Raw genomic sequence first — 23838 nt, 5'->3', positions numbered from 1 at the left:
GATACTAAGATGTAGGACAGTATTTAAAGAATTAAAAAATGACCTTGTTCTCAACCCAAGCAGAATTTATACAGTAGCTAGCCTTCTGCAGGAAAAACTTTGTTGTAATACAATAAATCTCAGTTGTCTTTCATCAATAAATGTTCTGTATGATTAAGCTATTTAACTCATTTGAATAATACACCTCATGTGAACACAGAATACCTTAATCTTATTTCTATTGAGTATGGTATAAGAAAACACATTAAAAAAAAAGAAAACACATTAAATGTTGATATTATTACCTATTTCTTTATGATCTTTCTGCCCCTCTACCCTGATTGCCTCATAATATCAGACTGTGCTGCAGTATTTATTGCTAGACTTAGTACACTGCTTAGCATAGAAGAATGAATGAAAGGCCGATGAGGCAGTTTGCTCCTCACTCCCAAAATAAGAACACAAAGGTTTTGTTCAGTGACATCAAAGTATGTAAGATAAAAATCAATAACAAAATTTAAAAATCAGGAAGAAACCACTAAAAAGATTCATCTTGTTAGAATGTTAAGGATATTTCAAAATAATTCAAGGATCAGTGAAGGAGAGATTTTAACAAGATTATAGAACCAAATTGCACAATAGAGAATACTACACATCAATACATATGTGTTGCAACTAAATGATAATGGGAATAATGTTTATAACTTTTCATGTTTCAAGTAGGAAATAAAGAAGGCTAAAAATGAACTAAATATGCATTCAACTTAAGAAGATGGGAAAAGGGGGAAAAAGAAAAGAGAAGGAAAAAATAAAGAACACGAATTAATTAAACATAAAATAAAAGGATACAGAACCAGGATGTTTTGGAAAGACTAATAAAACTAACAAACTGTGAAAATACTGAACAAAAGAAAAAGAGAAGTATTACAGATAAATGCTATTATGAGTGAACATGACCATAGTTATAGCAGAGATTTACATGGATTCGAAATTATTTGAGCAACTCTGTTGCTATATATAATACACTATAAGTGTGTGTATACGTGTGTGTTAAGTTACTTCAGTCGTGTCTGACTCTTTGTGACCACATGGACTGTGTACCCACCAGGCTCGTTTGTCCGTGGGATTCTCCATGCCCTGCCCTCCTCCAGGGGATCTTCTCAACCCAGGGATCGAACCAGCATCTCTTTTGTCTTCTGCATTGGCAGGGGAGTTCTTTACCACTAGTGCCACCTGGGAAACCCTAATATAGTATACAGTATATATAAATGGTTGGGGCCTGTGAGAGTTCTCTTCCTGGTTTGCAGATAGCCATCTTTTCTGTGTCCTCACATGTCGGACAGAGAGAGAGATCAATCATCTTTCTTCTGTTTTTTTTTTTTCCTAAGGGCACAAATCCCATTCATGAGGGCCTCACCCTTATGACCTGATTACCTCCAAAGACCCCTCCTCCAGATATTATCACAGTGAGGACTAGAGTTTCAAGAGGAATTTTAGAGAGACACAAACATGCAGTCCATAACACATGAGATCTAGAAAATTTACTTCAAGGATTTGCAATATGAGTCTTATGCAGATTCTTTAGAAAACAGTGAAAGATAATTTCCATCTTATTCTATAAAGCTAGTGTAAACTTGATTCTTCAAAGAAAATGCCTAAGGAAGGCAAATTAATGTCCAACCTCACTCATGAATTAAATGTAAAACATAAGCAAAATCTTAGCAAACTGAATAGTACAATTAATGCAAATCATAACTAAGGCTGGCTATATCTCAGGAAAGCAAGCATTGCTTTTAACATTAAAAATTTTATCTAACCAAGTCACCACTTAATAGATTAAAAAATAAAAACAATTACATATAATAATTACCTCAATAGCTACAGAGGCAATTTTGATGTTTTTACATTCAGTCATGATAAATTCTCTTAGCAACTAGGAATAGAAATAAATTTTATTAATCCAGTGAAAGATACCTAACAAAAATTTAGAGTAACCATAATGATGAAACATTTGAAGTTATGCTTTTAAAAGTCGTGGTATAAGTACTTCTATTTTACCAGAGGTTCTACCCAATGCAGTCAGATATAGATAAAATTTAAAGAAAGATAGGAACATAAACAACAAAACCTATTTTCCCATGTGACATGATTAACTGTAGAAATCTAGAATATAACAGCAAATTATCAGAATTTAGCAGAAAGTTCAATATGGTTGCTAAATGTGAGATTAATAAAGCAAGAACTCAGTGTATTTTTAAATACCAGAAGCATAGTTGGTAAATAGGAATACAGATGCCATTTACAAAAAGCATACATATCATATAAATAAACTAAGTATCTAGGAATGAATCTGGCAAAATGTGTAGAAGCTTTATTGAGAAGCTTATATGAAGTTATAGAAAGATACTAAAAGACCTAAAATAATAGATTCATTCTCTCTTCTTTAGGGCACAGAGCTAGAGCATCCTCCCCCATCCCCCACCTTTTGTATGGCTCATTGTGATGGTGTTTCATAGTTCTATCTCATGAAATGTGAGCTGACCTGGGCTGATGGTGTGTGGTGCAGCTGACTTCTATTCAGTCCTTCTGGCTTATAGCCAATGAACACAGCCGACTGGAGGTTGGTAGAGCCCTCAGATGGAAGGAGTCTGTGTCCCTGAGCTACTACTTGGAGATTTCCCTACTGCTCAGGAAAACCCATTATGTGAGGAAGAAGGAAATTAATGTAGAATTTAAGGGTTTATACTTTCCTGATGTTTGTTGCTGTGGCTAGCATTACCCTTACTCACTCAGAAAGATGTACTAAGTTTAAAAATAGGAGGAGTCAACATTCTAAAGGCATCAGTAGTTTCCAAAAGGATCTGCAGATTTGATTCACTTCCAGTGGAATTCCAGGAGAGCTTTCCCTGAAGCTTAGCAAAAGCTGATTCTAGAGTTTATACAGACTGACCAAGGGCCAAGAACAGCCAAGACATTTCTGAGGGCAGATGAGAACATGGGAAAGGGGAACTCTCTCTGATATCAGAACAAATTATAATGCTTTAGCTCAAATTACTAGCGGGGCAGCAGTGCAAATTAAAATCACAATATAATACGGTCTATAAACCACTAGACTATTCAGTTCAGTCGCTCAGTCGTGTCCGACTCTTTGCGACCCCATGAATCACAGCACGCCAGGCCTCCCTGTCCATCACCAACTCCTGGAGTTCACTCAAACTCATGTCCATTGAGTTGGTGATGCCATCCAGCCACTTTCCTTCCAAGGAGTAAGCGTCTTTTAACTTCATGGCTCCAATCACCGTCTGCAGTGATTTTGGAAAAATAAAATCAGCCACTGTTTCCACTGTTTCCCCATCTATTCGCCATGAAGTGATGGGATCAGATGCCATGATCTTCGTTTCCTGAATGTTGAGCTTTAAGCCAACTTTTTCGCTTTCCTCTTTCACTAGAGACCTCTAGTCTTTTCCAGGTATGACCTAAGGCAATCCCTTATGATTATACAGTGAAAGTGAGAAGTAGATTTAAGGGACTAGATCTGATAGACAGAGTGCCTGATGAACTATGGACGGAAGTTCGTGACATTGTACAGGAGACAGGGAGTAAGATCATCCCCAAGAAAAAGAAATGCAAAAAACCAAAATGGCTGTCTGGGGAGGCCTTACAAATAGCTGTGAAAAGAAGAGAAGTAAAAAGCAAAGGAGAAATGGAAAGATATAAGCATCTGAATGCAGAGTTCCAAAGAATAGCAAGGAGACATAAGAAAGCCGTCCTCAGTGATCAGTACAAAGAAATAGAGGAAAACAATAGAGTGGGAAGGACTAGAGATCACTGCAAGAAAATTAGAGATACCAAGGGAACATTTCATGCAAAGATGGGCTTGATAAAGCACAGAAATAGTATGGACCTAACAGAAGCAGATGATATTAAGAAGAGGTGGCAAGAATATACAGAAAAACTGTACAAAAAAGATCTTCACGACCCAGATAATCACGATGGTGTGATCACTCACCTAGAGCCAGACATCCTGGAATGTGAAGTCAAGTGGACCTTAGAAAGCATCACTACGAACAAAGCTAGTGGAGGTGATGGAATTCCAGTTGAGCTATTTCAAATCCTGAAAGATGATGCTGTGAAAGTGCTGCACTCAATATGCCAGCAAATTTGGAAAACTCAGCAGTGGCCACAGGACTGGAAAAGGTCAGTTTTCATCCCAATCCCAAAGAAAGGCAATGCCAAAGAATGCTCAAACTACTGCACAATTGCACTCATCTCACAGTCTAGTTAAGTAATGCTCAAAATTCTCCAAGCCAGGCTTCAGCAATATGTGAACCATGAACTTCCTGATGTTCAAGCTGGGTTTAGAAAAGGCAGAGGAACCAGAGATCAAATTGCAAACATCCACTGGATCATTGAAAAAGCAAGAGAGTTTCAGAAGAACATCTATTTCTGCTTTATTGACTATGCAAAAGCCTTTGATTGTGTGGATCACAATAAACTGTGGAAAATTCTGAAAGAGATGGGAATACCAGACCACCTGACCTGCCTCTTGAGAAAGCTGTATACAGGTCAGGAAGCAATAGTCAGAACTGGACATGGAACAACAGACTGGTTCCAAATAGGAAAAGGCATACATCAAGGCTGTATATTGTCACCCTGCTTATTTAAATTCTATGCAGAGTATATCATGAGAAACGCTGGGCTGGAAGAAGCACAAGATGGAATCCAGATTGCTGTGAGAAATATCAATAACCTCAGATATGCAGATGACACCACCCTTATGGCAGAAAGTGAAGAGGAACTAAAAAGCCTCTTGATGCAAGTGAAAGAGGAGAGTGAAAAGGTTGGCTTAAAGCTCAACATTCAGAAAACGAAGATCATGGCATCTGGTCCCATCACCTCATGGCAAATAGATGGGGAAACAGTGGAAACAGTGGCTGACTTCATTTTTTTGGGCTCCAAAATCACTGCAGATGGTGATTGCAGCCATGAAATTAAAAGACGCTTACTCCTTGGAAGGAAAGTTACGACCAACCTAGATAGCATATTCAAAAGCAGAGACATTGCTTTGCCAACAAAGGTCCGTCTAGTCAAGGCTATGGTTTTTCCAGTGGTCATGTATGGATGTGAGAGTTGGACTGTGAAGAAGGCTGAGCACCAAAGAATTGATGCTTTTGAACTGTGGTTTTGAAGACTCTTGAGAGTCCCTTGGACTGCAAGGACATCCAACCAGTCCATCCTAAAGGAGATCAGTCCTGGGTGTTCATTGGAAGCACTGATGTTGAAGCTAACACTCCAATACTTTGGCCACCCGATGCAAAGAGCTGACTCATTTGAAAAGACCCTGATGCTGGGAAAGATTGAAGGCAGGAGGAGACGGGGATGACAAAGGATGAGATGGTTGGATGACATCACCAACTCAATGGGCATGGGTTTGGGTCGACTCCAGGAATTAGTGATGGGCAGGGAGGCCTGGCGTGCTGTGTGGTTCATGGGATGACAAAGAATCAGACATGGCTGAGCGACTGAACTGACTGATATAATACTTAATGGCTTATTCGCTCATGTCCAACTCTTTGCAACCCCTTTGGACCACAGCCTGCCAGTCTCCTCTCTCCTTGGGGATTCTCCGGCAAGAATACTGGGGTGGGTTGCCATGACCTCTTCCAGGGATCTTCCCAACCCAGGGGTTGAACCCAGGTCTCCTGCATTGCCAGCATATACTTTACCAGCAGAAAATCTTATAGGTGGCAAAAAATAAAAGTTGATGTCACTATAAGATGGTGAGGATATAGGGCAATAGCAACTTTTAATCACTGCTGCTGGTGAAGGAGTTGCTTACATAGTACCTAAGGAAATTAATTTGAAATGTGTAGTGAAGTTGAACATACCATATCATTGACCCAGAAGTTCTACCTTACACATGTCCAGTAAGCAAGATGGGAAATGATGCTAATAGAAACTTTTCTTTGTGATAACACACTAATAGGTATAACACAAATTTCTATCTATGGCATCATGATGGGAAATCATTTTTCAAAAAAGTTTAGAACATTTATAGCATATTCTTTCAATGGTGTGTGATACAGCAGTATAAACGTACTCCAATATGGGCTAAATTAAAAAATACAGTTTTAAGTGAAAAAAAGGCAGTTTGTTCAAGAATTGGTAAGATTTATCTAAAAATGTTAAAAATTGTAACTATATAGCATTCTCCAGTATTCTAGCCCGGAGAATCCCATGAACAGAGGAGCCTAGCAGGCTGCAGTCCATAGGGTTGCAAAGAGTTGGACATGACTGAAGCAGCTTCTAGAAGTATAGACTGGATCATGTAAGGATAATTAAATATGTGGGAAAACTAGAAGTGAAGGCAAGCAAATGATAAACACAAAAGTCAGGGTAATGGTGACCTCTTGGCAAGGGGTAGGAGGACAGTGTGACAGGAGAACAGTGTGGCAGGAACAAAGCGTGCTGGTGTATCAGTTCTGTTCTAATTACTAAACTGGAGGTGGACACAGGGGTGTTTTTATTTTCATGCATTAAAATTTGCATATATGTCACATTGTTTTGTATGTGTCAAGTATTTCCGAACTTGAAAACTAAAAGTAATCATTGATTCTAACTGTGTACTTTTTTGCCAGACTGTACTTATTAAGTGACAGTGAAGCTTATCCCACCAATGTGCTTAACATATGTTGTTCCTTTTCCCTTAAAAATCTACTTACTCATGAATTTATATGTAATGGGAAGGTTACTTTGGACCCTGATTACAGTCTCATCTCAAGCTTCCATAACCTCCCTAGACTTTCATTTTGTCATCTTTAACATCGGCATATGGTCGCTAATTCATTTTTGGTGAAGATTATAGATGATAGAATACAAAATGATAGAATACTGAAAGAGAAACTTCCCAGGTCAGTAGGTGCCCAATATGCTACTGGAGATCTGTGGAGAAATAACTCCAGAAAGAATGAAGGGATGGAGCCAAAGCAAAAACAATACCCAGCTGTGGATGTGACTGGTGATAGAAGCAAGGTCCAATGCTGTAAAGAGCAATATTGCATAGGAACCTGGAATGTCAGGTCCATGAATCAAGGCAAATTAGAAGTGGTCAAACAAGAGATGGCAAGAGTGAATGTCGACATTCTAGGAATCAGCGAACAGAAATGGACTGGAATGGGTGAATTTAACTCAGATGATCATTATATCTACTACTGCGCGCAGGAATCCCTCAGAAGAAATGGAGTAGCCATCATGGTCAACAACAGAGTCTGAAATGCAGTACTTGAATGCAGTCTCAAAAACGACAGAATGATCTCTGTTCGTTTGCAAGGCAAACCATTCAATATCACAGTAATCCAAGTCTATGCCCCAACCAGTAACACTGAAGAAGCTGAAGTTGAACGGTTCTATGAAGACCTACAAGACCTTTTATACTAACACCCAAAAAAGATGTCCTTTTCATTATAGGGGACTGGAATGCAAAAGTAGGAAGTCAAGAAACACCTGAAGTAACAGGCAAATTTGGCCTTGGAATATGGAATGAAGCAGGGCAAAGACTAATAGAGTTTTGCCAAGAAAATGTACTGGTCATAACAAACACCCTCTTCCAACAACACAAGAGAAGACTCTATACATGGACATCACCAGATGGTCAACACCGAAATCAGATTGATTATATTCTTTGCAGCCAAGGATGGAGAAGCTCTATACAGTCAGCAAAAATAAGACCAGGAGCTGACTGTGGCTCAGACCATGAACTCCTTTTTGGCAAATTCAGACTTAAATTGAAGAAAGTAGGAAAAACCACTAGACCATTCAGATATGACCTAAATCAAATCCCTTATGATTATACAGTGGAAGTGAGAAATAGATTTAAGGGCCTAGATCTGATAGACAGAGTGCCTGCTGAACTATGGAATGAGGTTCGTGACATTGTACAGGAGACAGGGATCAAGACCATCCCCATGGAAAAGAAATGCAAAAAAGCAAAATGGCTGTCTGGGGAGGCCTTACAAATAGCTGTGAAAAGAAGAGAAGTGAAAAGCAAAGGAGAAAAGGAAAGATATAAACGTCTGAATGCAGAGTTCCAAAGAATAGCAAGAAGAGATAAGAAAGCCTTCTTCAGCCATCAATGCAAAGAAATAGAGGAAAACAACAGAATGGGAAAGACTAGAGATCTCTTCAAGAAAATCAGAGATACCAAAGGAATATTTCATGCAAAGATGGGCTTGATAAAGGACACAAATGGTATAGACCTAACAGAAGCAGAAGATATTAAGAAGAGATGGCAAGAATACACAGAAGAACTGTACAGAAAAGATCTTCACGACCCAGATAATCACGATGGTGTGATCACTCACCTAGAGCCAGACATCCTGGAATGTGAAGTCAAGTGGGCCTTAGAAAACATCACTATGAACAAAGCTAGTGGAGGTGATAGAATTCCAGTTGAGCTATTCCAAATCCTGAAAGATGATGCTGTGAAAGTGCTGCACTCAATATGCCAGCAAATTTGGAAAACTCAGCAGTGGCCACAGGACTGGAAAAGGTCCGTTTTCATCCCAATCCCAAAGAAAGGCAATGCCAAAGAATGCTCAAACTACTGCACAATTGCACTCATCTTACACGCTAGTAAAATAATGCTTAAAATTCTCCAAGCCAGGCTTCAGCAACATGTGAACCGTGAACTTCCTGATGTTCAAGCTGGTTTTAGAAAACGCAGAAGAACCAGAGATCAAATTGCCAATATCCGCTGGATCATGGAAAAAGCAAGAGAGTTCCAGAAAAACATCTATTTCTGCTTTATTGACTATGCCAAAGCCTTTGACTGTGTGGATCACAATAAACTGTGGAAAATTCTGAAAGAGATGGGAATACCAGACCACCTGACCTGCCTCTTGAGAAACCTGTATGCAGGTTAGGAAGCAACAGTTAGAACTGGACATGGAACAACAGACTGGTTCCAAATAGGAAAAGGAGTACGTCAAGGCTGTATATTGTCACCCTGCTTATTTAACTTATATGCAGAGTACATCATGAGAAACACTGGACTGGAAGAAACACAAGCTGGAATCAAGATTGCCGGGAGAAATATCAATAACCTCAGATATGCAGATGACACCACCCTTATGGCAGAAAGTGAAGAGGAACTAAAAAGCCTCTTGAGGAAAGTGAAAGTGGAGAGTGAAAAACTTGGCTTAAAGCTCAACATTCAGAAAATGAAGATCATGGCATCCGGTTCCATCACTTCATGGGAAATAGATGGGGAAACAGTGGAAACAGTGTCAGACTTTATTTTTCTGGGCTCCAAAATCACTGCAGATGGTTACTGCAGCCATGAAATTAAAAGATGCTTACTCCTTGGAATGAAAGTTATGATCAACCTAGATAGCATAGTCAAAAGCAGAGACATAACTTTGCCAACAAAGGTTCGTCTAGTCAAGGCTATGGTTTTTCCTGTGGTCATGTATGGATGTGAGAGTTGGACTGTGAAGAAGGCTGAGCACTGAAGAATTGATGCTTTTGAACTGTGGTGTTGGAGAAGACTCTTGAGAGTCCCTTGGACTGCAAGGAGATCCAGCCAGTCCATTCTGAAGGAGATCAGCCCTGGGATTTCTTTGGAAGGAATGATGCTAAAGCTGAAACTCCAGTACTTTGGCCACCTCATGCGAAGAGTTGACTCATTGGAAAAGACTCTGATGCTGGGAGGGTTTGGGGGCAGGAGGAGAAGGGGATGACAGAGGATGAGATGGCTGGATGGCATCACTGACTCAATGGACATGAGTCTGAGTGAACTCTGGGAGTTGGTGATGGACAGGGAGGCCTGGCGTGCTGCGATTCATGGGGTCACAAAGAGTTGGACAAGACTGAGCGACTGATCTGATCTGATCCAAATACATCATATTGAAACATGTTAAGGGTTACCGCTTCATTCAGATTCTTTCACCAAGCATATGTGGAACATCTGTTGTGCTACAAATGCTGTAGGGGGTAAAAAATTATTAGGATGTGATGCCTCTCCCCAAGGAGCTAGATTTATTCCCAGGCAACTAGAAGATGGTGCCAAAGGGGAGGTCATTGTGGAACAGAATCTGTTAAAGAACTGTGTAAGAGAAAGGAATTAGTTCTGTAAATTCAAGGGTTTCAAAGAGTCATCGTCATGTGAGATGAACCTCCAGTGGTTTTATTTTCATTTGGTTGAGTCAGGTCTTAGTTGTGACACAGGGGATCTTCGTTGCGTAGTGCAGGATCATTCATTGCGCCCCAGGACCCTCTAGTTGTGGCATGCAGGCTCCAGAGCACTGGGGCTTAGTTGTTTCGAGGCATGCGGGCTCTTAGTTCCTCGACTAGGGATTGAACCTGCGTCCCCTGCGTTGCACGGTGGATTCTTCATCACTGGACCACTGAGGAAGTCTGCAGTTTGATTTCTTTGTTTGCTCTTATGTATGCAAAGCACCCCATTATCCTTTCTACTTTTGACTAAGCACTCTAAGTCTTTCGGGGGAGTCACCAGAGCTCCAGGAAGAATGGGATGTTGCTGTGAAAGACTCATGCATCCCATACTTTTGCCTCACCCAACAGTCACCCACTGTTGCCTCAGTGGAAGCCGTCCACTCTTGTCCATTTCAGTGGATGGACCTTAGTATCACAAGAACACGAAATCCTCTTTGGTTATTGGTGGACAGAATAAACAGATTCCATTTTACCCTTGTCTAGACTTGGGCAAAGAAAGTGCCCTGAAAATGCCACATAAATATTTTTTTTGGAATGTTGTGTCCCATGAATCATCTGGCTTAATTAGAGTGGTCATTTTGTATCCCTTTTTTATATGACCAAGAGAACCAATATCTGACAAATTTTCTGTCCCGGAGAGAAACTTCTGGGAAAAAGCTAGCATTTACTGGATACCAGCTCCATCAAGCCACAGTGCTAAATTTTTTTTCTTTTTTTCTTTCTGAAAGATCCAATCATTGCTATAAGTATAGAAACATGCTAGAACCTTCTGGTTTATTAAAATCTTCAGAGGCAATGTTTGTAAGATTTCAGCATAATGTTCAGTTGACTTTCATAATGAGAATTTAATAGTGACAAGGGAAAACCTGAGTGTAGCTTCTCCAGAGATTCTTCTTAAAAGCTCAGTTCTGCTAAGAAAAAAAAAAAAAAAAGCTTTTTTAAAAAGAGGAGGTCTCTATTTTCTTTTCTTCTAGAATGATCCTTTTGAAACATTAGTCATGTCATATACACCTCTACTCTTAATCCTCCAATGGTCTCCTAGAAAAAAGTCTGAAGTTCTTTCTGTGGTTTACTGGGCCACTCCACAATTTTGCCCTCACTTCCTGCCTCTTCTCTTCACATACTATGGCCCAGCCACAGTGGCCTTCTTGGCAGTCCTTGATCTTCACCACACATGTTCCCGAAGGCTAGGGCCTTGGTGCTAGCTCTTTATCTGTCAGGATCACTCTTGCTCAGATTTTTTACAGAGCTCTTATTTTATTTCATGCAGATTTCTGCTCAAATCTGCATAAATGCTACCTCCCCAGAGAGGCTTTTCTGATCACCCTGTTTAGAGTGTAATTCATATTGATCTCAGTACAGGTTTATATGTTTCTCCATAGCATATGTTAAAATCTGATAATATTATGTATGCTATTATATATTGTCAAAATTTTAATTGAAGTATAGTTGATTTACAATGTTGTGTTAGTTTCAAGTGTACAGCAAAGTCATTTTGATTTTTTCAGATTCTTTTCCCTTGTTCAGTTCAGTTCAGTTAGTTGCTCAGTCATGTCCAACTCTTTGTGACCCCGTGAATTGCATCACGCCAGGCCTCCCTGTCCATCACCAACTCCTGGAGTTCACTCAAACTCATGTCCATCAAGTCGGTGATGCCATCCAGCCATCTCATCCTCTGTCATCCCCTTCTCCTCCTGCCCCCAATCCCTCCCAGCATCAGAGTCTTTTCCAGTGAGTCAACTCTTCGCATGAGGTGGCCAAAGTACTGGAGTTTCAGCTTTTTAGCTTGTAAGTTATTATAAAATACTGAGTAGAGTTCCTGTGCTACACAGTAGGGAACTTACAGGGAACTTGTAGGGAACAATAAGTAGGTACTTATTGGTTATATGGTAATATATTTTTATTTATGTTTTCTTTCTTTCTCTTAAATGTAAACTCTAAGAAGATTGAGGGCTTTGTCTATACCCTAGTGTTTGGTACATAGTGGTTTTCAATAAACATTCATTGAATAAAGGAAAAAACTTACAGTTCTGTTGCCTAGAAGAGAAAGGGTTAAATAAAGTTTGAGGCTTTGTAGTGCTATCCATGCTGGTTCAAGACAGAGGTAGTGTGGATTTTTATAGGAAATACACAGAGCTTCACATCAGAAGATCTGGGAACTTCTATTTGGCACCTCACTTTAGAGAGGTCTGAGTGTTGATTTTCTCCAACCAGATGGCTTAGACTAAAGCTGATAAGATCAAAGGAGATAAAGAAAGTGGGAAATTTTCATAAATCTTAAATTTTAATGTAATTACTGCCATCTCTTTCAGTTAGTATGTAAGTACAAAAGCAAAACCAGATACTCAAATTAAAATGTATCACTTTTAAAAATGTATCCTCAGTATCTAATGAACTTTCAGTCATCATTAAAAGGAAAACTTACTTGCAATTTAAAAAATGAGTTGAAAGGCTGTTATAAAACAACAAAATATAATATTTCCATATGCATTCGTGAAAATGCAGGTATAAGCATTGTTTTCTTGTGTCCTGAATTTGTCTTTAAAAAATCAGCTAGGATTTTCATACTGGTTCTTCCTCTCAGGAGTAAGTAGATACGCTAGTCTCAGTAAACTGCAAATTTTAATTTCATAATATTACCAGCCATCTCTTAGGTATTATCATTGTGAGTCCTTTTGGTAGATGAAAGAAAACAGTTAAAACCTGCTTCAAATTAGGTTGTTTAAAATCCCTCTTTCTAATAAGGAAATATTAGGAAAAATTTCTAATACATAACAAAAAGCATTAGTAAAAAGATCAATTTCTAAGAGATTTTTAAAAGTAAGACAAATATTTTAAATATTAATACTTGAATAAAGAAATGAGGGCTGGATTTTATAATTGACTGATTCATGTTTTTTTTAGATGAGGGCCTATTTTGATGTTAACCTGATTTATTTAATTTTTTTAGTCAAGATTACTGCCATATTATTGAGATAGTCCATGTGTAATGAAGCTATTAAAATATGCATGTTGAAGCCCAGGTATAATTTGTGTGTGTTTACTTGAGGGCGGTGGAGGGTGGTTTTACTAAAATAATGTCTGTATGTATTTGGAGATGAAAGGTACACGCGAAGTCACCCCTTGGAAGGAAACCAGCTGTTTGTTTTGCAGGGCAGGACTTCAGTCATATACACAGCCTCGATTCAAAGAGTGGGTCTTCTGTGCTCCAGTCTTATTTCCAGTCTCTATTCTGTGTGCAGAATTCATTGAATAGAGTCTCAGAGAAGTGGAGGGACCTATTCTGAAGTGACAGATGAGGGCAGTGCCCATACATCACCCTGGGAGAGTTCCCAACGCTCAGTCAGCACTGAGCTCAGCTGTCAGCTCCTAATGGCATCTTCCCCAGCTATCTTCTCCCTGATGTGCCAGAAATCCATGTCTTTGGGCTCTTTGAGTTTATACTTTACATCATCTTCTGTATCATGTCTCACGTGGCATTTTATTATTCTCACATGTCTGTTTAAGCAATCCCAGTACTCCGAAGTTCTTCTAGTCCACTTTGTATCTATAGCACAGAGCTTGGCCAATTGTAAGTGCTGACTGTATTTTTTCAGAATAAATAAGTTAATCCAAGTGCTACCCATCGCCCACCACCCTGAGAGGGACTGAGGGTGTCAGAGTGCAGCCAAAGTTGAGATGGGATGATCCTGGCTTTTACTTCTGACTCCCAGCCTTGAGAAGGTGCAGGCATTGTGCACAAAGGTTTTTCAAGACTGTCTAGAATTTTAAGCCCTTTTTTCCTCAACAATGGTTCCTTTTCCAAATCCTCGATTTCCTTTTATGATATGAAGTGCAAAAGGGTCAGTCACTGCCCCCTTCTCTTCTTTTCCTAATGAATACCACTGTTGATATTGAAAATCACTGGTCTGCTTGCCCTGAACTTCACCTTGGTTGGAAGGATCTCCCCTTCCTAAAGGGCTTCCCAGGTGGCACTAGCAGTAAAGAATCCACCTGCCAACATAGGCTCCACAAGAGACGCACGTTCGATCTATGGGTTGGGAAAATCCCCTGGAGAAGGAAATGGCAACCCACTTCAATATTCTTGCCTGAGAAATCCCATGGACAGAGGAGCTTGGTGGGCTACATACAATCCATGAGGTCTCAAAGAGTTGGACACAACTGAGTGACTGAGCACAGCACACAGCCCCTTCCTAAACCAACCCTCTAGCCCTCTAGGAGTCCTGGGTGTAGAGATGTGTGCATGGAACTTTCTCCAGTGTAATGAGGTTTACCCTTGGCCCTGAATGAGAGGGTCAGTGTTTGTGAGTATGTGTGTGTGGTGTGAAGGGGAGGGTGGAGGCAAAGAAAGAAGACTGAAGAAGTTAAAGTGAAAGTTGCTCAGTCGTGTCCAACTCTTTGCGATCCCCTGGACTACACAGTCCATGGAATTCTCCAGGCCAGAATACTGGAGTGGGTAGCCTTTCCCTTCACCAGGGCATCTTTCCAACCCAGAGATCGAACCCAGATCTCCCACATTGCAGGCGGATTCTTTACCAGCTGAGCCACAAGGGAAGCCCAAAGAATACTGGAATGGGTAGCCAATCCCATCTCCAGTGGATTTTCCCAACCCAGGAATTGAACCAAGGTCTCCTGCATTGCAGGTGGATTCTTTACCAGCTGAGCTATCAGGGAAACCCTTAAGAAGTTAAACGGAGATTTAAAGAAGAGTGTGAGTTTTACGATCTCTGAAGATTTCTTTGATCTTCTTTTCTAGGTTGACTTTGGATTTGCTAAGAAAATAGGATCTGGACAGAAAACATGGACGTTCTGTGGAACTCCAGAGTATGTAGCTCCTGAAGTCATTCTCAACAAAGGACATGACTTCAGTGTGGATTTTTGGTCCCTGGGAATTCTAGTATATGAGCTCCTCACGGGCAAGTAAGTACCTTCAAGTTGTGTTCACCTCTTCTTCAGAGAACTGCAAAAATAACTTACTCATGATAATACATATATATATATATGTATATAAGAATTTAACATTTTGGAAGTGTTTTTGATTAAGCATGATGCCTTTTCCTCTTCACATTATGTCCTGTATAGCATGCTTTCTAGGGTATAACATGGTGACAATATTCAGGAAGGTACAGCAAAGGAGTGCAAAACTGCTATAGTTTACCTAGAAGGGCTCCCCAGGTGGCACTTGTGGTAAAGAACCCTCCTGCCAATCCAGGAGACAAAGAGACACGGGTTCGATCCCTGGATTGGAAGGATCCCCTGGAAGAGGGCGTGGAAACCCACTCCAGTATTCTTGCCTGGAGAATCCCATGGACAACAGAGCCTGGGGGGTTACAATTTGTAGAGTTGCAAAGAGTAGGACACAACTGAAATGACTTAGCACTCATGCATGCACCTAGAGGGGCAAGGCCTGTTGTTATACATACTATATAAAGTATAATTAATACTTTATATACTTTTAAATTAAGTATAATTTTACTTAATATATACTTCTATATAGTGTATATATATTAATGCTGCTGCTGCTGCTGCTAAGTCGCTTCAGTCGTGTCCGACTCTGTGCAACCCCATAGACTGCAGCCCACCAGGCTCCCCCGTCCCTGGGATTCTCCAGGCAAGAACACTGGAGTGGGTTGCCATTTCCTTCTCCAATGCATGAAAGTGAAAAGTGAAAGTGAAGTCGCTCAGTCGTGTCCGACTCTTAGCGACCCCATGGACTACAGCCTACCAGGCTCTTCTGTGCATGGGATTTTCCAGGCAAGAGTACTGGAGTGGGGTGCCATTGCCTTCTCCAATATACATATACTAATATACTAATGTATATATATATATATATAACTATATACTTTTATATTAAGTATAATTAATACTTAACTATAACTTCACTATATTAAGTGAAAGTTTTGGGACTTCATCATCAAAATAAAGAGAACTGAAGTTGTGGGCTGTTATTATTTCCTCATATATTTTTTTCAGTTGAGAAAATAGCAGATGTATTTCCATTAAATCCATTGATCAATTAAATTTAACCATATTCTTCCATCTTCCCAATAAATCATTAACCAGAAATGCTAAAAGAAGGAAGCATTGCTGGATTTAAATTTTAATCCCCTTGTCAACTGCTTTCTAGAGGTGCTGATGAACAGAGACAAGACACAACAGGAGTTTTACAAGTTAAAATTGGATTGTCATTCCTGAAGTGATAAAGAGCTGTATATTAATGAATTCAGGATCCCAAACAGTCATGCCCACACACACACACTTATACATATATGTGCACAAACACATATTACCTCACATTTGTAAAGCCTTTGCCAGCTTACAAAGCACTTACATCTGTTTTATCTAGTTTTGTTTTCACAAACTTATATGGAAGTTAAAGCAGGAATTTTTGTTATCTTAAGATTTAAATTTGTATTATGAGTATTTTATGATTTAAATGTTATGGATTAGAAGACTGGGTCAGAGATCTACCACTAAGACCTGGGATTTAATCTCAGGTCTTCTGACTCCAAATGAGACACGTTTTTTATTAAACACATGTGCCTTATACAAATGAGCTTTTAGTATAATGCATGGATGTACCCACAGCACTCAGGTCAGTTTTCTACCTCCATTTATCATGAATTGATTCGGTCATCCTTTTAAGCCTTTACAACCAAATATCCTCAGTCTTGATTTCAGGGAGGATTTGCATGTGGAACGGCATAAGAAATGCTGGAATGAGCCCAGTTCAGGGGATTCAAGGCTCAGCACATACTTTACCAAAGGAGAGTTTCCTGGAATCTTCTTGAACTTTATACACTGCAAATTTCAGTATTGGATTATGTGTGGCTCTGTTCTTTGTCCTTGTCCACATGAAAGATTATTTGATATTATCTGCAATATCAAATATTTTCAAATATTCATTGCTTAAGATTTTGAAGGAAAGAAAAGAAAAATGTCCTGCTAGTCATTTAGAGAGAAAATTGCTTACGGTCTCAGGACACAAGGATTTCTGTTTCAAGAATTGGTTTTCTTGTCTCTGGAAAATAAGTCAGCTGCATTTCTAACAGATACGTGACAGCTCTTGTAGGTACCTGGAGAATATACATTTCTGTCTTCATCAGCTGGAATACATTGTTATGTGAAGTGTGGAAATAAAGTGAGGGAATAGGAAAGGGGAATGATTCTCAATAATTTGGAATTGCCAAAATGGTCTTGAGTTGTCCTAAAGAAGTTGAGAGTGGGGGATGGGTGGGAGGGAGATTCAAGAGGGAGGGGGATATATGTATACTTACAGCTGATTCAAGTTGTCGTACAGCTTGTACACCCAACACAACATTGTAAAGCAAGTATCCTCCAATTAAAAATAAAATATGAAAAAAAAGTTGAGAAATCATTTTTATAAAGGTTTCCTGGGATAGGGTATGGGGACAGTTCATTTTATTAAAAAAAATTTTTTTTTCATTGATTTATTTTTATTTATTTATTTTTTTACTTTACAAAATTGTATTGGTTCATTTTAAATGCCCTAAAGTCAGGAGGTAAATGAAGATAAGAAAAGAACTGAAAAACCAAGCCAAAACAAAACACTACCTACTTGTAAATACATAAATAAGTTGAAGATGTTAGAGCAATGTTTTTTGTTTCCTACATCTTTTTATTTATGAATGAAACATAGATTATTGAAAAGTCGGTGCACCAAACTTGTTTCAAGTTTATTACAAAGAGTGGGAGCTCTCAGTATCCTCCCGTCTCAAGCGTGACTAAAATATGGCAGAGTTGTTTGTGAAACTCATCTTTAATTTTCAAAAATTAAATGACACAACAGTGTAGGTTTGAAAGTGATTTTAAAAGCAGAGTCTATGCATTAACATGTTACCCAAATTCAGTGGTTCATTCCCAATGCTTTCTTTTTTAAAAAATTAGTTTATTTATTATAATTAGAGACTAATTACTTTACAATATTGTAGTGGTTTTTGCCATACAGTGACATGAACCAGACATGGGTGTATATGTGTCCCCTCGTGTTGAACCCCCTCCCACCTCGCTCCCCATCCCATCCCTCTGGGCTGTCCCAGGGCACCAGCTCTGAGTGCCCTGTTTCATGCATCAAACTTGGACTGGTCATCTGTTTCACATACGGTAATATACGTGTTTCAGTGCTATTCTTTCAAATCATCCCACCCTCACCTTCTCCCACAGAGTCCAAAAGTCTGTTCTTTATATCTGTGTCTCTTTTGCTGTCTCGCATACCGGGTCGTCATTACCATCTTTCTAAATTCCATATATATACATTAATATACTGTATTGGTGTTTTTCTTTCAGACTTACTTCACTCTGTATAATAGGCTCCAGTTTCATCCACCTCATTAGAACTGACTCAAATGCATTTTTAATAGCTGAATAATATTCCATTGTATATATATACCACAACTTTCTTATCCATTCGTCTGCCAATGGACATCTAGGTTGCTTCCATTTCCTAGCTATTGTAAACTTTCTTATTCATTGTTGCAACAGTTGCCTTGAAATACTCTCGTTTCTGTCCCCATGCTAGAGTCTCCAGCTCAGTATCTGTTGCTAGATCCTTCTTCTCATCCTGACCTCAGGTCACTTCAGTCCTTGACCTGTTTTCTACCTATTCACTCCTTGGGTGATAACATCAAGTCCCCTGGCCATAAATGCTGTCTAAGGACTCCTCAGAACCACACCTCCAGCCCTAGGTTCTTCCCTGAATTCCAGACCCCTAAGTTCAACTGTTTGCTTAGCATCTCTATTTGGATGTTCAAGACATAACTCTTGATTTTCTTCTTCATAACCTGCTCTGCATCCTTTACTCCCAGCCCACTCCAGTCTTAGTAAAAATAGCTCAGTTCTATAGATCAAAACGCTTTGTGCTTAGTTGCTCAGTCACTCAGTCATGTCCGACTCTTTATGACCCCATGGACTGCAGCCCGCCAGGCCCCTCTGTCAATAGGGATTCTCCAGGCCAGAATACTGGAGTGGCTTGCCATGCCCTTCTCCAAGGGATCTTCCCAACCCATGGATTGCACCCAGGTCTCCTGCATTGCAGGTGGATTCTTTACCAGCTGAGCTACCAGGGAAACCCCCAAAACACTTTAGCATCATTCTTGAATCTTTGCTTTCTCCTGCATACCACATTCACCCCATTAGCAAATCCTGTTGACTTTCTTCAAAATAATCTGGAATCCAATCACATCTCCACCTTCACCACTACTGTTCTAGTCCGAGCTACCAGCCCTGCCTTCCCCCACCACTAGAACCATCACAGTTTATTTTCAACACATTTTTTTGTTTTGTTTTGTTTTTTCTTTTTTTTTTTTCTACCTTTTGGTCATACCACCTGGCATTCGGGATCTTAGTTTCCTGACCAGTAATTGACTCCACCACCCCTCCAGTGGAAGCATGGAATCTTAACCACTGGACCACAAGGGAAGTCCATCAACACGTTTTTAAAACCTTACTTTGGGTTTTGTAAATTAGAACACATTCCCAGGTCCTTCCCATAGCCCACTGGGTCTATAGTCATGTGACCCTCATCTCTTATCCTCCTGCCCTGCTTACTGACTCCACCAGCAACACTGCCCTCCCATTTCCAAGAATAACCTGTGTCCACTCCTGACTCCTTGCTATCTTGGAATTCTTTGTCTACAAGAGAACAGTGTGACTCATTCTCATCTCTGCTTAATTGTCAGCATATGAGAGAGGCTTAGTGGGTTGACATTTTCTTCTCCAGGGGATCTTCCCAACCCAGGGATTAAATCCATTCTTCTGCCTTGGCAGGTGGATTCTTTACCACTGAAGCCCTTTTACTATCCATTGTGTCTAAAAACATCACGCCTCTCTCTCACTCTCTGTCCTCCCCTTTATTTTTCTTTTCAGTGATTATCACCACCCGATAGATTACCTCTGTGTCTATCTGTGTATGTATGTATTTTAAGTGGTATTCAAGTAATGAGATTATTTTCTAGCATATGTGCAGATTTGCTATAAAACAACCTATGAGAGAGAAGGAAGGAGGGAAAGAGGGAGGATGGAATATTAGCTGTAAATGTGTCTCAGATGTGGGTCCTAATGTCCTATTTTGGCTTTTCTCTAGCCCTCCTTTTTCTGGGATTGACCAAATGATGACCTACAATCTGATTCTCAAAGGCATTGAAAAAATGGATTTTCCCAGAAAGATAACAAGACGACCTGAGGATCTGATTCGGAGGCTTTGCAGGTGAGAATGACTATTAAAAATCCTTTGTTTTTAGGGAAAGTGTGAAGGCTTCTTATTTCTGCTGCCATTTTAAAGTTATATGTGTATTTACTTATAGTACTTTTCTATGTAGTTAGAGTATATTTAAAGAAAATCATTTCTACTTTGGGCTTCCCGGGTGGATAGTGGTAAAGAATCTGCCTGCCAATGCAGGAGACGTAAGAGACATGGGTTTGATCCCTGGGTTGGGAAGATCGCCTGGAGGAGCGCATGGCAGCCCACTCCAGTATTCCTGGAGAATCCCATGGACAGAAGAGCCTGGCGGTCCCTAGGATTGCAAAGAGTCAGATACGACTGAAGTGACTTAGCACGCGCCTACATGTTTTCTATTTAATGGTCTGTACTAGGAGTTTGAATTTCCTTCATATGATAGAACCACAGTACCTTCTTATAGTTTAAAAGTTATCCAGATTGTTCAGGTTATCCTGGAGAATCATCTTTGTCTGCTGTAGAGAAAAACAAAACCACAAAACTTACCATAATGAAGGAGTAATCTATAGCCTCTGTTAATTTTCAGTGGTGATGATAAAGTATTGCTGTATGCCCTCTTTCAGCCTTCAGTTTTTTAAAAAACTACTCCTCTGACCTTATTGCAAATTACTGCAGATTTCTATTTAACATTAAAAGTAATTTGTTGGAGAACAGAAGACTTCTAGAATTTTGTTTAAACTTAATTTTTTTGCCTTTTTTAAGCATTTTGAACATTTTTTTGCACATACGAACTTTCAAAAGTGCATTAAAATTTAGTAAATTTAGGACATGAAACCTTGCTGCTGGTTTCCTGCAGAAATTTCTTCATGTTTTTAAAATTTTAACTCCATAGTAAATGATTCTCTAAAGCTTTCCTTGGTCTTCTTAGCAAAATTGGTAAGATATAATAGCATCCGCCTATTCTTCTAAGTGGAGAAGGCAATGGCACCCCACTCCAGTACTCTTGCCTGGAAAATCCCATGGACGGAGGAGCCTGGTAGGCTGCAGCCCATGGGGTCGCTAGGAGTCAGACACGACTGAGCGACTTCACTTTCACTTTTCACTTTCATGCATTGGAGAAGGAAATGGCAGCTCACTCCAGTGTTCTTGCCTGGAGAATCCCAGGGACAGGGGAGCCTAGTGGGCTGCCGTCTCTGGGGTCTCACAGAGTCGGACACGACTGAAGCGACTTAGCAGCAGCATTCTTCTAAGCATTTATTCATAGCTCATTTAAAGCACTGGGATATATACCTATCTATATATCAATATCTATATCTAAGTATCTATAGCTATATAGAGAAAGTAAGTCGCTCAGTCATGTCTGACTCTTTGCGACCCCATGGACTATATAGTCCATGGAATTCTCTAGTCCAGACCACTGAAGTGGGTAGCCTTTCCCTTCTCCAGGGGATCTTCCCAATCCAGGGACTGAACCCAGATCTCCAGCACTGTAGGCGGATTCTTTACCAGCTGACCCACAAAGGAAGCCCATATATGGCCTATAGCTATATACTGGGATATATAAATACATATATTCATATTTCTGACTGTAATTGGACTGTGGCTCCTCCAGAGAGGGCATGTGTTTTCTGTCTCCCTATACACAAATGTGCCTGGTTTATACATATTACTGACAAAATCAATGAATGGATAAAGAAAAAGCATAAAATTTGAATGTAAAATTCACTCAAGCATAATTATTATCAGCTGATTGAAAACTCTTTTTGTAGGCAAAATCCAACAGAAAGACTGGGAAATCTGAAGAATGGAATCAATGACATTAAGAAACACAGGTACATATTTCTCTGCCCAGAAAATATAGAAATATTTTTCAAATGTGGTCATCTTGAAACTTTTCTCAGTATGCTGCAAAGAGCCCTCCCCAGACACTCAGTTTACCCTTTCTGGTGCTTTATTTTTCATCTGTGTTGTACTAGCTGCAGTTACAAAGATCAATCTCAGTGTGGTTTCGCCAGTGCTGGAAATTCCCACCAAGTATGGATAAAATTACAAAACAAATCACAAAATTACATATTCAGGTTATAGCAACTTAGCTTTTTATCTGCTGCTATCTTTATTATTTTCCAATATTATCTTGGATTCTGTAAAGGAATCAAATTCTAATTTTGACATTTGATTTGCAGTTAAAGTAGGATACTATCATTGTTATCCATATTCAAGAGAATGGGTTAACTAGACCAACTATTAAATAGCCTTCTATTTCAGTTTAATTGATATTATACATTAATTTTAAACATAATTTTCCTTTGACTAGCTCTCCACATTTTATTTTATTATTATTTTTAAAATTTATTTCTTTTAGTTGGAGGCTAATTATTTTACAATACTGTAGTGGTTTTTGCCATACACCGATATGAATCAGCCATGGGTATACATGTGTTCCCCATCCTGAACCCCCCTCCCACCTCTCTCCCCATCCCATCCCTCTGGGTCATCCCAGTGCACCAGCCCTGAGCACCTGTTTCATGCATCAAACCTGGGCTGGCGATCTGTTTCACATATGATGATATACATGTTTCAATGCTATTCTCTCAGATCATCCCACCCTCGCCTTCTCCCACAGAGTCCAAAAGACTGTTCTATACATCTGTGTCTCTTTTTCTGTCTCGCATATAGGGTTATCATTACCATCTTTCTAAATTCCATATATATGTGTTAGTATACTGTATTGGTATTTTTCTTTCTGGCTTACTTCACTCTGTATAATAGGCTTCAGTTTCATCCACCTCATTAGAACTGATTCAAATGTATTCTTTTTAATGGCTGAGTAATACTCCATTGTGTATATGTACCACAGCTTTCTTATCCATTCATCTGCTGATGGACATCTAGGTTGCTTCCATATCCTGGCTATTATAAACAGTGCTGCGATGAACATTGGGGTACACGTGTCTCTTTCAATTCTGGTTTCCTTGGTGTGTATGCTTAACAGTGGGATTGCTGGGTCATATGGCAGTTCTATTTCCAGTTTTTAAAGGAATCTCCACATTGTTCTCCATAGTGGCTGTACTAGTTTGCATTCCCACCAAGAGTGTAAGAGGGTTCCCTTTTCTCCACACCCTCTCCAGCATTTATTGCTTGTAGACTTTTGGATAGCAGCCATTCTGACTGGTGTGAAATGGTACCTCATTGTGGTTTTGACTTGCATTTCTCTGATAATGAGTGATGTTAGCTCTGCACATTTTAAAGTCTCATATTGTACTTTACTTTTTCGGGTAAGGTACATTGATTTCCACAAAACCTCAAACCATGTTTTATCCTTATGTAGTAATCTAATATGCACCTCTTCAGGTCTGTTAATTTCTAAAACTGGCCTTTAAAATCATCAATAACCTCCACAACATAAAATCTCTGATTTGTTTGCATGTGTG

At 39.5% G+C, this 23838-nt stretch overlaps 1 protein-coding gene across 2 annotated transcripts in view; it reads left to right on the top strand.

Annotated features, from left to right (window-relative positions):
• PRKG2 (protein kinase cGMP-dependent 2) overlaps positions 1-23838 on the top strand; it is a 125808-nt gene that overhangs the window by 87681 nt on the left and 14289 nt on the right. For both annotated transcript variants that reach the window (XM_027544868.1, XM_027544869.1), the window contains 3 exons: positions 14969-15132; positions 20315-20437; positions 22177-22239. In XM_027544868.1, coding sequence (XP_027400669.1) covers positions 14969-15132; positions 20315-20437; positions 22177-22239 — 350 coding nt within the window. The remainder of the gene's footprint in view (positions 1-14968; positions 15133-20314; positions 20438-22176; positions 22240-23838) is intronic.

The sequence above is a fragment of the Bos indicus x Bos taurus genome, chromosome 6, assembly GCF_003369695.1.
Source record: "Bos indicus x Bos taurus breed Angus x Brahman F1 hybrid chromosome 6, Bos_hybrid_MaternalHap_v2.0, whole genome shotgun sequence".
NCBI classification, from domain to species: domain Eukaryota; kingdom Metazoa; phylum Chordata; class Mammalia; order Artiodactyla; family Bovidae; genus Bos; species Bos indicus x Bos taurus.
The sequence above is the reverse complement of the archived record's forward strand: the minus strand, read 5'-3'. Positions and strand labels throughout refer to the sequence as shown.